The 14,180-nt window shown below is 48.6% G+C and overlaps 1 protein-coding gene across 1 annotated transcript; it reads left to right on the top strand.

Moving 5' to 3' along the window:
• The first annotated feature begins 601 nt into the window (after positions 1–601).
• FADD (Fas associated via death domain) lies at positions 602–4,730 on the top strand. Its single transcript, XM_006171237.3, has 2 exons — positions 602–1,075; positions 3,867–4,730. The coding sequence occupies exons 1-2, from the start codon at positions 790–792 to the stop codon at positions 4,205–4,207; spliced, it is 627 nt and encodes a 208-aa protein (XP_006171299.1). The 5' UTR covers positions 602–789; the 3' UTR covers positions 4,208–4,730.
• Positions 4,731–14,180: the final 9,450 nt, after the last annotated feature.

Genomic DNA, 14,180 nt, shown 5'->3' with positions numbered 1-14,180 from the left:
ACTATGTGGGAGTCCAGCGACATAGCCATTACGCTAACTGCTGGTTCCCAACTCACTGGATTTTTAACAAAGGTGTAAAACCTATTTGAATAGAGCACTGAGCACTGGAGAGAGGTGAGAAATCGCCCCCCAAAAGGGATGGCCACGCCGCAATCCCTTCTTCTCCAATCTCCTCTGGGGATTTTGGGCATGCACGCACAAGCACCCGGAGTGAGGTTTAAGCCTTAAGCCTCTTGTCCCGGATTCAAACAGTGGTCCACGACGTTGAAGTCCAGCGACGTAACCATTACGCCATCTGCTGGTCCCGAAGAATAGGATTTTTAACAAATGATGTTGAAGCAATTCAGACCCATAGGCAAATAAATAAATAAATAAATAAGTAAATAAAAGACCGTCGCCCTAAACCTTACATCTGTATAAAATATAACACAAAAGTGGGTCACAGGCTTAAGCGGAGAGCTATAAATTTGGGAACAGGGAGAAAGAACAGAGGGAGAGAGACAGAGACTCTAGAAAAAAGCAGGGGAGAAAGAGAAGGAGGCTTCGGAAACAGCTTCTGCTGCGCTCGGGGCGCATGCGCGGGTGCCTGAGCTCTCGCGAGACCTGCGACAGGCCCGTCGACTTCCGGTAGGGGAGCTCAGGCCCAGGGAACGGAGCGAGGGGGCAAAACCTGAGGCCGAAGGGCACGGCGGGGTCGCGAGCACCTAGACCCGGCCTGCGCGGAAGCCAGCGACAGCAGGTGAGCGCGGAGGGCCTGGCTGAGCCCCAGACCCGCCCGCTGTCGCCGCCATGGACCCGTTCCTGGTGCTGCTGCACTCGGTGTCGGCCAGCCTGTCTAGCAGCGAGCTGACGGAGCTGAAGTTCCTGTGCCACGGGCGTGTGGGCAAGAGGAAGCTGGAGCGCGTGGAGAGCGGCCTCGACCTCTTCTCCGTGCTGCTGGAGCAGAACGACCTGGAGCGCGAGCGCCCTGACCTGCTGCGCGAGCTGCTCACCTCCCTGCGGCGCCACGACCTGCTGCGGCGCCTGGACGACTTCGAGGCGGGCGCCCGGGCGGGAGCTGGGCCCAAAGAGGAAGGTGGGGGCGGAGTGGATCGGGAAGGAAGCTGGGGGAGGAAGGTGGGGACCCAGACCTGGCGGGCGGGTGAGTGCTGGGCAGGGCGAGGCAGGGCCCCTTCGCCCAACACTAGTTGTGATCCTCCCCAGCACCTAACTCTTGCCAGGTCTGATTGGCCTAGGTTTTTCCGAACAACCCTTGGACACGGGGGGTGGCCCACTTTGCAAATTGGAGAACCACAATGCAGGAAAGTTAGCTTACCCAAGGTTGCAGAGCCTGGGCGCCCACCCCCGGAACTTGGTATTTTGTCCACCACCCTAATCTCTCCAAGTAATTAGAAAATCCACTGAAGAAGAGGGCGTTGCCAGCTTCTGGGTGGGGAGAGGAGGTGAGGCAGAGATTAGGTGAATCTGCTGCTCTGACCATTGATTTCCTTTCTGCCTCTGGCAAAAGCCCAGCTAATTGAAGGCAAGGCCTTCTCGAAATAATACCGTACAATGAATAACTCCTATCCAGTGGCTTAAAGTATGCCAGCTTCTATTTTAAGCACTTGCTGTGTTATTTAATCCTCACAGTCGTGCTGCCAGTGACATGCTATTATCATCCCTCGTAATTCCCATTTTACAGAGAGGAGGATTGTGGCTCACTGGCTTGCAGAAAGCACAGCTGATACAGAGCTCAGACTGAGCCAAGGCAGTCTGGGAACAGAGTAGTGGTTTGGCCACTACACTGGCTCTTTAATGAAGTTCATTTTGTAGTGTCTTCCCACCCGGCTCTCAGTCACCCCCCCCCCTCACTTGTGTAGTGGAAGGAGTTCTAGGAGTTAAAGGGAACCCGAGTCCAGTCTTACCTCCTTATGCTCAGAGCCAGGGGGAGGACTTAGAGAGTACTCTGGGGGGTACCCGTCATGGGTTTTGAGCTGTGGCCTGGCATCAGCCATTCAGTCACAAAACCAGATGGCACAAACGTGACACAGCAGGGCTCGCTATGAGGATTGGTGCTTACTACTGACAAGCTGGACAGCATGGCTCCGCCTGAAAGCAGTCAGATTCCGATTTTACACACCTACACAGTGCTGGAAAAACCAACCTTATGTTTTCAAAGCTATTTAATGATGAGAGAGTGCTGGTAAGATAAATAGACAATCCAAAAAATGTGTATGAAATTTTTAGGTTCGTGTGGTTGTTGTATATACAAGGGTGTGCATGGGTGTGTTTACGCAGTTGTTCTGTGTAGGAGGAAAGTACACCGGATGTGTTGATAATGGGTGATTCTTTCACAGAAGACAGTTTGCGTCATGGTTAAGAAGAAGTAGACTCTGGCTCTGCCATTTGTCTAGCTCTGTGACCTAGAATGAAAGTCACTTAACTCCGCTCTGCTTCAGTGTCCTCATCTGTACAAGTGGCCATGGTTAACACAGGTTGCCAGCTCAAAGGGTCATTGGGGCTGGAGGCATGGCTTTGGAGTACTCGCTGGTGATGTCGCAGGTTTGCAAAGATCTAAATTTTGGGAGTCCTTCCTGTCTTCCCCCCATGTTGCAGAAACAGTCTTTTATTATTTGCACAGCTCAGCGTGCGGATCTCAGTAGTGACTCTTCAGCAGATGAGATGCCTGGTAGCCAGGACCAGATTGGTGACTGTCACTGTCTTTTTCAGTTCCTGGAGTTCTAGGCATTCCTCTTTTTTTTTTTTTTTTATATTGCTAGAGAGTATATGCAACTCACCAGAGAGAAATGGAGAGGTGAAAGCACTCACCACAGAGAATGATCACACCACAATCCCTTCTCTCTCTCTCCCTTCTTTTGGAATTTGAGGCATACACATACATGCCTAGCGTATTTTTTCAAGCTGCCAGGTCCAGGACTTGAACACATGATCAGCCATGTGAGGTCTAGTTCACATATCCACCAGACCACGGGGCCAGCCAATCCAGGCGTTTCTGAGCTCATGACTGACTTAGTCCAATCTCTTCTTCAGTGGTCACATAGCCTTCCCTGTGCGTGTCTTATAAGGATGTCTGTCATTGCATTTAGGGACCAGCAGATAATCCAGAATGCTCTCTTAAGAGCCTTACCTTAATTACTTTTGCAAAGACCTATTTTTAAGTTGACGATGATCCTAGTAGTTCGACATGGAGATATCTTTTGGAGTGGGGAGACAACCCATCATTCAACCCACTGTGGAGTGGGATGTGGAAGCAATCTTATTTCTTTCCCTCTGACTACTCTTCAGCCCCTCCTTCAGTTTCCCTTGTCCTAAACAAGTAGCTCCACTAGAACCTGCTCCAGCAGTCAAGTCAGTGGGTCACAACTCTTAGGGAATTATTATTTTATTTATTGGTTGATTTGCCATAGGGTGTATGTGCTCACCAGACAAGACAAGAAAAGTGACAAATCACTCTCCCACCCCCTCAGGAGGGTGACCATGCCACAATCCCTTCTCTCAGGAATTTGGGCACTTAGACACACATTCTTAGCATGAGTTTCAAGCCACTGGGTCCGGAACTCAAACTGTGGTTACCATGTGGGAATCCAGGGCCTTAACCACTATACGACTGGCTAGCCCTAGGGAATTATATTATGGATGGGGGCTGGCTGAACTGGATTCACAGGCCACACTTGGGCTTTCTGTGACAGCCCTTCTGCTGGTGGGTGACTGACTGTATCCTCTGCAGAAGACCTTGTATGGAGACAGTTCTGTCTCCCCACCACTCAGGTCAGCTCTGAGAAGCTCCTGAGGAGAGAGTGGTGGTGTCTTTCTCTTAAAGATCTCCCCCAGAATGCCAATAAATAATTTTGTTTTTCTCTCCTCAGATCTGCGTGCAGCGTTTGACATCATATGTGAAAATGTGGGGAAAGACTGGAGAAGATTGGCTCGTCAGCTTAAGGTTTCTGACACCAAGATCGATGGCATCGAGGAGCGGTATCCCCGTAACCTCACGGAACAGGTGAGAGAATCACTGCGGATCTGGAAGAACACCCAGAGGGACAATGCGACCGTGGTCAACCTGGTGAAAGCACTTAGGGCCTGCGAGATGAACCTGGTGGCTGACCTCGTGGAGGACGAGCAGCAGGCCCGGGACCTCCAGAACGGGGGTGAGGCTGCATCCCCGATGTCCTGGGATTCGGACGTGTCCACCTCAGGGGCACCCTGACTAGCCACTGCTCTGCTCCAGAAGCTCGTGGGCACCTGCAGTCCGAGCTTTGTTCTCTCCAAGGGGAATCCAGTGCCTTCTCGCCCATCTCCTGAAGACCCAGCAGGGAATCTCGCAGAACCCCAGACAGCTGCTTCTAAATCAGAGTGGCATTTCGTGAACGCTCCTTCTGCTCCAGGCAGGGTGTGGGCACTACAGATGTCCTCATCATTGCTCTATGAGAGGGTCTTTATTAAATGAGTTCTAGAGAAAGTTGGAATCACGTCCAGCACAGAGAAGGAAACTACAAATGAGCAGTGATTGCTGTTATTTTACAGGTGAGGGCATGCGCTCAGAGAGGCTGTACAACTGGAGGAGAGCAAAGTAGTGACAGCAGAGCCCAGTCTTGATTTGAATTGATTTTGCTGGAGGGCATGTATGCTAGCCAGAGAGAGACTGAGGAGGGGAGTGAGAAAGCACCACCCCATGGGGGATGGCCACTCTGGAATCCCTTCTCCTTTTTTCCCTTTGGGGTTTTGGGTGCACATGCACCTGGCATGTTTTTCAAGCCACTGGGTCCAGGACTCAAACTGTATAGTCGGTTATGTAGGATCCAGCTACATTAACCACCATGCCAACAGCGGTCTGGGCCCTTGCTTTTAATCACTGTGTCTTTGCTGTTCCCACAGTCGGCAGAGGAGTTATCCTCTTTCCTTTGAGGCTATCAGACTTGAGGATCAGGCAGCCTCTTAGGGAAGAGGGAAAACAAATGTCCTGGTCTAGGAGTCCTGTGACTTGGGTTAGCCATGGTTCAGCTCTTGACCCTTTGAGAGTTGAGTCCCCTCTCTGAGTTGACAAAGTAGGGACACCTCTGTGAGGATTGCCAAGTAGTTCAACGCTCTGTAAATGTTTTTTTGTTTGTTTGTTTTTAATAAGGATTATGATTCCTTTGATTCTAAACTTTGTTACTATTTTGTATCAAAATCACTAACAGAATTGGCATGGAAGTGGGACCTTGTTTTTTAAAAGGCAATCCTCTTCTAAGGTCATCCTATTAAGTGCCTTTATGATGGATACCTGCACTTTACAAAGAAATTTCCATTCCTTTTGATGATTCTTTCATTTCAAATGCAGTATTGTCAAAAGTCCCTTGCAAATTTTCCCTGACCCCAGCCTGTGAGTAGGGCCTCTGGGTTTCCTGGCAGCTGATACTCAGGCTAAGGAGTAGAGTGCTAAGTGGCCTTAAGCAGTGCTCCTATTGTCTGCTGTCATGGCTGGGCTCCCAGGTCCCTGTTTTTTGTCCTAGTTCTCCACCTGTGACCTTGGGAAGGTCATGTGTGCCATGTTGTGCAATCTTGACCTTGGACGACTGAGATCTTAGGGCCACAGGAAGCATGATCTCCACTAAACTTGGACCCCTGCCTGTGAGCCCTTCCACCAAATAGTGTCTTGTGCTAGGCACCATGCTAAGAGGGCTGTGGCATTGAACAAAGCAGAAGGATCCCTGTCCTGTTGGCTCTGGAAGCCTGCCTGGGAACTCGTATTAATCAGCTCTTTACAAGTGATTACTGCCAGGAAACTGAGCCATTGCAGCCCCATAACTGGCTTGAGCCTGTACATCTCTCCTAGCAGCACCTGCTTCTTCAAGCCTCAGGTCAGGGCTAGCTGTAGAGTACAGACACATCCCTCACTGTCAAAGTACCTTGGTTTTAGGAAGTAGATCTTCTGGGAGCAAATTGTGTGTGTGTGTGTGTGTGTGTGTGTGTGTGTGTGTGTGATTTTTTTTTTTTTTTTTGAGAGAGATTTTTGCTACAAGGTGCATGTGCTCTCTAGAGAAACGGAGAGACTGAAAACAAGAAGTCACCCCTGCAGGGGAGATAGTCATGCTGCAATCCCTTCTCCATTATCCTCTCAGGACTCGGAGCAGGCACACATGCATATATGGCATGAATTCTAAGCCACCAGGTTCAGGACTCAAACCATGGTGGACCATGTGGGAGTCTTATGCCTTAACCACTACACCATCTGCTGCCCCCAGTACTCATTTCTTGAACAGAGACCGATTTCAGAGTTGCTACCATGCCCATAAAAATTTATGGCATAGCCTTTTGGTTCTCTGAGCAGTACCATGGCAGTTGGCAAGAACAAGACCCTCATAAAAGAGGGGTAGGAAGAAAGTGATTGATCCGTTTTCTCAAAACGATTTGTATGATGTTAAAGTGCCTGCTATGTTCAGTATAAAAAATATTGGGAAAACACTAGTCACCAAGACTCAAGGAGTCAGATTTTAACTGATGGCCTTAAGGGCCATGTGTTTGAAGTGGTCCTTATAGATCTACAGAATGTGCTTCTGACAGTGCCAGACTCCTGAAAGTTATCTAAGCAGCTCTCTCCTTCATGTTTGCATTCTGGACTTCAGCATCTCAAAAAATGATAATATCCCTGGGGCATTTCTGAATCTAAACTGGTCTGTTAGCTCTGTTATAAGTGAAATCTACTTCTCTGATAGTGTCCAGTAGGTGACTAGGGGATGGTGACACAAGCATGGCACCTGTAGTATACATTTTTCAGTTGTCTTTCATATCTGACCCACACAGTCTGCCTGGCATTCAACACTTACTACATGCATCTGGACAGTTTTGCAGCATTCCCTACCATCTCTGTGGGGACCAAATACATGCAAATGTGACATGACCCATTCAATTTTATATCTATATAGATAATCTGTGGCTACATCACTTTAACTATTTTAATGCACTCCCTGCCCCAATTAAAAGTACTTACAAGGAACTAGCAGATGGCATAATGGTTATTTTGCTGGACTCCCATGTAGTTAACTGCTGTTGGAGTCCTGGACCCAGTGGCTTAAAACTCACGCTGGGAGTGTGTGTGTTGGTGTGTGTGTGTGTGTGTGGTTTTTTTTTTTTTTTTTTTGAGAGAGATTTTTGCTACAAGGTGCATGTGCTCTCTAGAGAAACGGAGAGACTGAAAACAAGAAGTCACCCCTGCAGGGGAGATAGTCATGCTGCAATCCCTTCTCCATTATCCTCTCAGGACTCGGAGCAGGCACACATGCATATATGGCATGAATTCTAAGCCACCAGGTTCAGGACTCAAACCATGGTGGACCATGTGGGAGTCTTATGCCTTAACCACTACACCACCTGCTGCCCCCAGTACTCATTTCTTGAACAGAGACCGATTTCAGAGTTGCTACCATGCCCATAAAAATTTATGGCATAGCCTTTTGGTTCTCTGAGCAGTACCATGGCAGTTGGCAAGAACAAGACCCTCATAAAAGAGGGGTAGGAAGAAAGTGATTGATCCGTTTTCTCAAAACGATTTGTATGATGTTAAAGTGCCTGCTATGTTCAGTATAAAAAATATTGGGAAAACACTAGTCACCAAGACTCAAGGAGTCAGATTTTAACTGATGGCCTTAAGGGCCATGTGTTTGAAGTGGTCCTTATAGATCTACAGAATGATGAAGTCACATTTAGGAAATTCAAGCTAATGACTGAGGATGTTCAGGAACAAAAACTTAACTAACTTCCACGGCATGGATGTCACCTGTGACAAAACAGGTTTCATGGTCAAAAAATGACAGACCATTATTGAAGCTCATGTTGACGTCAACTACCAATGGTCGTTTTGTCTCTTTGTTGATTTTACTAAAAAACACAACAATCAGATAGAGAGTCTCTTAGGCTCAGCATCATAAGATCTGCCAAACCTGGAAGAAGATGATGGAAATCATGACTTGAGAGGGGAGACAGATGACTTGAAAGAAATGGTTAAAAAACCGATCCCAGACAGCACTGGAAAAGATATCAAAAGGCCGGCCGATCCAGCTGTCCTCTCCATGATGTGTTCGTCAGAAAAGTCAAAATGCTGAAGCCCAAGTTTGGGGAAAACTGGTGGAACTTCGTGGTGAAGGTGGTAGTTCTGGGGAAGCTACTGGGATGTGATGGGTGCTAAAGTCAAATAAGCTGGTGGATATGATCCACTAGTCCAAGACTCTGTTAAAAGTTCAGACTTCTAATTAGTGACAGAAAGTACTATTTGTGTTCCATGTGGGAAGTTCATGGCCTACTGTCTTGTGGAAATGCCTCTCATCTCCTTGCATGCCTCTCATGCCTAGAAAGAACCCTGGCTGACCATCACACCAGGTGTGCTGAAAGGATCTTGGAGAACGTGAGACCACTACACCTACAGTTTTCCATTGCTTGGGAGCAAATGCCGAGCGGGACTTCGTCCTCAGCCTGCTGCCGGTGCAGTGTGCCCCTGTGGCCCACCCATCCCTCTTGTCCTGTATCAGATGAATGGTCGAGTCTCTTGCCCTGGGCACTAACATTCCAGAACTCTTCCTTCTGAGGGAGAAGGCACAGATGGGCTCTGCACCAGTCTTACCCAATCCACTCAGTGACTTGCTGAAACAAAGATGAGTTCCCAACCTCAGCCATCCTCTCTGTCTTCACGGCTCGGCCATTCATGCTGTCCACAACCCAGGATGGGGAGGTGGTGGGCCAGCCCCTGACAGTGAAGTTTAAGGGCATAGTGACATAGGGAACTCACAGAAACTGCCCCCAGACACAGGACACAGATAGGCACATGTAGGTGCCTAGCCGGCTAGTCAGCCTCTGTTCCCAAGGCAGCCTCTTCCTGGGCACTGCACCCAGTCCTGAGGCTGTGGCTGAATGAGAGGGGCGGACTGCCCAGCTTTGGGAATCCAAGGGAAGGTGAGTCATGCAAATAACACAAGTGCAGGGGAAAGGCTGGTGCTTCTGCAGGTGCCGAAGGTGGCAGGCGGCAGCAGCAATGTCTGCAGTGGTGCTTATTTTCTGGGTTACAGACTTAACAATTTTCTGTACCATGTTTTCCATAATCTGTTTTTCGTATTTTTGGGTTTTTTTTTTTTTTTTTTTAAAGCTGTGATGGATGTGACCTGGACTACTTGGTGGGATGTTCCTAGGGAGCAGTGGGCTTTTGCACTTGGCCTGGGCTCCATCCCTGAAAGAGAGCTAGTTAGTTCATTAATTGCCAAAATTTCTGGTGATTAAAAGTTTCTCAGGTATCTGAAAAGTAAACTACAAATTTCATCCAGAGCCTCAGCAGTCAGTCAGGCCAGAGTATTCTTTTACCTGTCAGTGGTCTAACATCTGAGCCAGTATCCGCCTGGTCCTAAGCGCCATCTCCCGTTCTGACAGCCGACCTGCCCCGTGCAGGAGGCTGGGAGAGCAGGTGAAGAGTATTTCCTCACATTGTTGGAATCACTGCTGCGAGGGAAAGGGGCTCTGGATCTTCCAGCCCTCTTGGAACAGGTGTCACTGAAGTCCAGTTGGCACTGTGGCGTTGGATTAGGTTCAGTTACCCGTACCTGCATAGGGAGCTGCTGCAGTTTTTCTCGAAACAACAAAAAACTCTGTCTCTTTTTAGCAGTTGTGAAATTTGTGTTTATGATGAAAGTGCATATAAATCCTATGTTGGCCTTAGTCATTTTTCCTTTGAAAAGAGGCAGGGGAGTGGGGGAGAATAGGCCAAATGTTTGTGCCTTGTGGGGAACTTCAGACCCACATCCGGGAATGTGATCAGGTCTTTCTTGGAACAAAGGGTCATCTCCCCGTGTTCTGACTCCTGTGGTTTTCTATAGTGCTTCCTCTGCTCCACCCAACAGTCAGTCTCATTCTTTGGGCTCCCCATCACGTGCGTGCATACACACGCTCACGCTCACATTGGGGTTCTTGATCACCCCCTCCTCAAGATCATCAGCTACATCATCCACCCTGGCATCCTCAAAACCACTCCCAAACTGCACTTGTTCAACTCGCAGGCTGCCAAGCCCATTGGGTCCTTTTTGCTGTCCACTTGACTTCTCTGGGGCAGTTGATATCTCTTGAGCACTCTAACTTCTCTTTTCCCTCCTTGTTTTGTCCTCAGACTCCACTCCCTCTTCTCCCCAAGAGAGCACAGACCTTCCTGGGCCTGACCTATGCCAGGGCCCAGTATGTATGGGCCCTAACACCTTGTATGTTTCTGTGGCTGCTGTAAACAAGTTACCACAGATTTACTGGTTCAAACAACGCATGTTTCTCTTACAGTTCTGGAGGTCAGTAGGCCTGGCCCTTTGGAAGACCTAGAGGAAAATCCATTTCTGGGCCCCTACCTCTTCAAGCTAGTAGGTTAGCTTGGCACCTCCCTCTCTCAACCAGATCACCTGGATAGTCCAGGGTAACCTCCCCCATCTCAGCATCCTTAATTTAACCACATCTGCAGAGTCCCTTTTGCCATGGTCAAAAGATAAACAGGTCCTGGGGTGGTGAAAGGTGGGCATTCTGTTCACCAGAGGCCTTGCTCTCAAAGCATCTCGTCTCCTGTATCCAGCACAGCCCTTCTCCTTGGCCCCAACTCTCCCCATATACTACTGAGCACCAGGGGGAGGATCCCTATACCTCATGAGCATCCCTCCTGTCCATCTCCTCTCAGGATAGTTATGACTTCTCGAACCAACTCCTGCCTCTGTTCTTGCCTTGTTCCTCCTGCCCCTTTCAGCAGCTGGAAACAGCCCAGATCATGCCATAGACCCTGCCTCTGTTAGAAACCATGAGCTCCTTGTGCATGTTTCTGGGCTGTGTGCCTTGTTTCCATGACAGTTTTCAGTCATCCCGCCTGCTGCTGCTGACAACACAGCTGCATAATTAGTTCCTTTTGGAGCCAGATGGGCAAGCATGACCTGGAGTCATGTATGCTTGTGCCAAATGACCAGTCACCCTACATCTGCCGATAAAAGGCAATTTTTACAGGGGAATTTGCAATGGAAAGTGGTTTTCATCAAAGAAGGCCTTCGTTTCTTGAATCATTTTCCAAGTTGGGACTCTGGCAAGAATCATATGTACTGACCATCTTAAATGTCACCAAGGAACAGAGGTTGATTCAATGCGTGAAGGAGGTTCTCGTCCAGTGAAAGCCAGTGACTTACTAATAGAGTCATCGTGGTGGTGCTTGAAAGCCAATGACTTACTAATAGAGTCATCACGGTCATGCTTGAGTAGGAAAATGTGGGCCATCTGAGTCACCCAGCCACATGGCAGGCACAAGGCCTTCCAAACCCCCTATTCTGCCTTGATGACAGCCTGCAAGCAACGTGAGGCTACAATTTTATTTCACCAAGAAAGCCATGTGTATTGTTCAACGGGTACAGAGCCTCCATGGAATGAGGAACAAGTCCTGGAGATGGTGGCTGCACAGCGTGAATGTACTTCATGCCACTGAGCTGAGGGCTTAGACGTGGCTAAGTGGCAAATTGTGTGTTATGTATTTTACCCTGATTTAAAAGCCATCCCTTGTATTAAATGTGTTACATTAGTATAAATTATATTTTACAGGCATCTCTCTCCCTAGTTCTTACATTTATTGGTGGTTTATACTTTACAGTAGCTAAAGGCATAACTTTATTTTTAAGAGAGATTTTTTGCTCTGAGGTCTGTGTGCTTGCCATCAAGACAGAGACAAAGCAAGAAATCATCTCCCAGGGATGATTTGACCACACCACAGTCCCTTCTCTATTCTCCTCTTGGGATCTTGGGCATGCATGTACACGTTCCTGGCTTGAGTTTTAAGTTGCCAGGACTGGGACTCCAACCGCGGTTGACCACATGGGAGTCCAGCAACATAACCATTACACCATCTGTTCCCAAAATATTACTGTATTAGACATTTTGTTTGTACATATTGTAGTAACATTTGAAAATAAAAACCTGGGGGTAAACAGTGCCACAGCCTGGCTCTTGTGAGGCTGAACCACATGAGAAGGTTCCTGGTTTGCATCTGAAGACCTTTCAGTCCATCTAGTATGCACATGCCCATGAGCTGGGGCTGGCTGAGGCCGGGGGTGGATTGTGGTGTCAGGACCCTACTTCTGGTACTCTCATGTGTTCGCTCACTCTTCCATGGCCCCCCAACCTTGCTCATGAAAGAAATGAACTTTGAAAAAAAAAAAAAAAAGCTGGATGCCACTGGAAGCCTGGGACAGTGTTACTCTTTCTAAAGGGATTTCTGCCTGGGGAAACCTGGCCAGTAAGTCCCAGTGGCCCTTGGCATCGGCATGCATAGGACAGGTGCCTGGTTGTGTGTGCACCACCTCTGTGCCACTAGTTCTCTAAACAGGACTCTCCCCTCGCCCACCTCACCACTTTTTCTCAAGCTGTGTCTTCACCCCACTGCCTTTGCCCTTCACCCAGGGTCTCCATAGTCTGAAGGCCCAGCCCAGATACCCTGTCATGAGCTACCTTGAGCCCAGTAGGTCTCTGCATCTCCCTCCCACCTCCTGTCTCCAAGTCTCTCCACCTGGCCCTCTGAGGGCCGCTCCCAGGACTTTCCAACAGCTTCTGAGTAAAAGGTGTGTTCCGTGTTTGCTGAGTGAATGGCTAAATAGACAGGAATAATAAAAGGCCCACAGGTCTACAGGGGCTTAAGAAAGCAAATGATGCATTTGGCCAAGGGTTTCCAATTCCCTGTAGGTTTTCACTTTCAGCCAAACAATAGGTGGGGACAGAGAACACCTCAGGGCCCATGTGTGTCAGTTGGACCAGGGGAACCATGCACTCTAGGGTGGCCAAGATCCTGGGTTTGTACTTGACAATGCCAGTCTCAATGAGGTCTGACCAGGCACTCCAGGGAGGTGCCCCCACCCCTGAATCATCATGCACCACTGGATCCTACTCCCCAGGCAGGGTCAATACTCCTATACACATAGCTCTGCTGCTGGTGCTCCGAGTTACATGCTTTATTTGTTCATTCAGCAGATTCTTAGTAAAGGGCTCATGGTTCTGACTGGGACTGCCCACCTCACCTCCCTCTAGCTAAGTGGCCCCACAGTAGTGCTCCATCTCCCAGCCTGTTTTCTCACCTGCTAGAGCTCAGCTCTCATGATTACTGAGTTTCAGTGAGGTGAGGGTGAGGGGTGGAGAGCTCTAGGGGTAAGGCAGTTGTAGAGGTGAGGCTCTATTATTCCTGAGGAACTGTATGTTTTGTTTAATTTTCTAGAGGGCACATGCACTTGCTTGAGAGAGACAGAGAAGGAACGTGGTTAAGCAGCCCCATAGGAATGGTCATTCCACAATTCCTTCTCTATTTCTCCCTTCTCAGGATTTTGGGCATGCATAGGCAGGTAACCTGTGTCTTTCAAGCCACTGCGTCTGGGATTCAAACCATGCAGTTAGCCACATGGGATCCAGCCGTCTTAACCATGATGCCACCTGCTGACCTGGAACTACATTTTTAAAAAACGTTTATTTAATTCCATTTGTTATTTTTTAATCCGAACAGAGAGAAGAAAGGGAAAGTTGAGGAAGCAAGCTGCCAGGTTTGGGACTCGAACCATGGTCGGCCATGTGGGAGTCCAGTGCCCTTAACTACCATGCCACCTGCTGGCCCTGGGACTACCTGTTTTAAAACAACTGGCTTTTACAGCAGTTTGGTTGAGTATAAAGCTGTCTGAGTATAGTTTCATCTCCTAGTGCTTTGGGGGATGTCAGGTGATTCCTAAGGAGCCTGTGGCCAGCCCCAGTGCCGTCTGGGATTCAAACCATGCAGTTAGCCACATGGGATCCAGCCGTCTTAACCATGATGCCACCTGCTGACCTGGAACTACATTTTTAAAAAACGTTTATTTAATTCCATTTGTTATTTTTTAATCCGAACAGAGAGAAGAAAGGGAAAGTTGAGGAAGCAAGCTGCCAGGTTTGGGACTCGAACCATGGTCGGCCATGTGGGAGTCCAGTGCCCTTAACTACCATGCCACCTGCTGGCCCTGGGACTACCTGTTTTAAAACAACTGGCTTTTACAGCAGTTTGGTTGAGTATAAAGCTGTCTGAGTATAGTTTCATCTCCTAGTGCTTTGGGGGATGTCAGGTGATTCCTAAGGAGCCTGTGGCCAGCCCCAGTGCCCCTCACTGAGAAGCTTGTGGCCAGGCATGACTGCCAAATCCTATGGGA

This window comes from Tupaia chinensis, unplaced genomic scaffold (assembly GCF_000334495.1).
Source record: "Tupaia chinensis unplaced genomic scaffold, TupChi_1.0 Scaffold149501_1, whole genome shotgun sequence".
Classification (NCBI taxonomy): domain Eukaryota; kingdom Metazoa; phylum Chordata; class Mammalia; order Scandentia; family Tupaiidae; genus Tupaia; species Tupaia belangeri.
The sequence above is the reverse complement of the archived record's forward strand: the minus strand, read 5'-3'. Positions and strand labels throughout refer to the sequence as shown.

Coding starts and splice junctions, on each gene's coding strand:
- FADD (XM_006171237.3), top strand. CDS start 790: ATGGACCCGTTCCTGGTGCTGCTGCACTCGGTGTCGGCCAGCCTGTCT. Junction 1,076..3,866: donor AGCTGGGCCCAAAGAGGAAG/GTGGGGGCGGAG, acceptor TTCTCTCCTCAG/ATCTGCGTGCAGCGTTTGAC.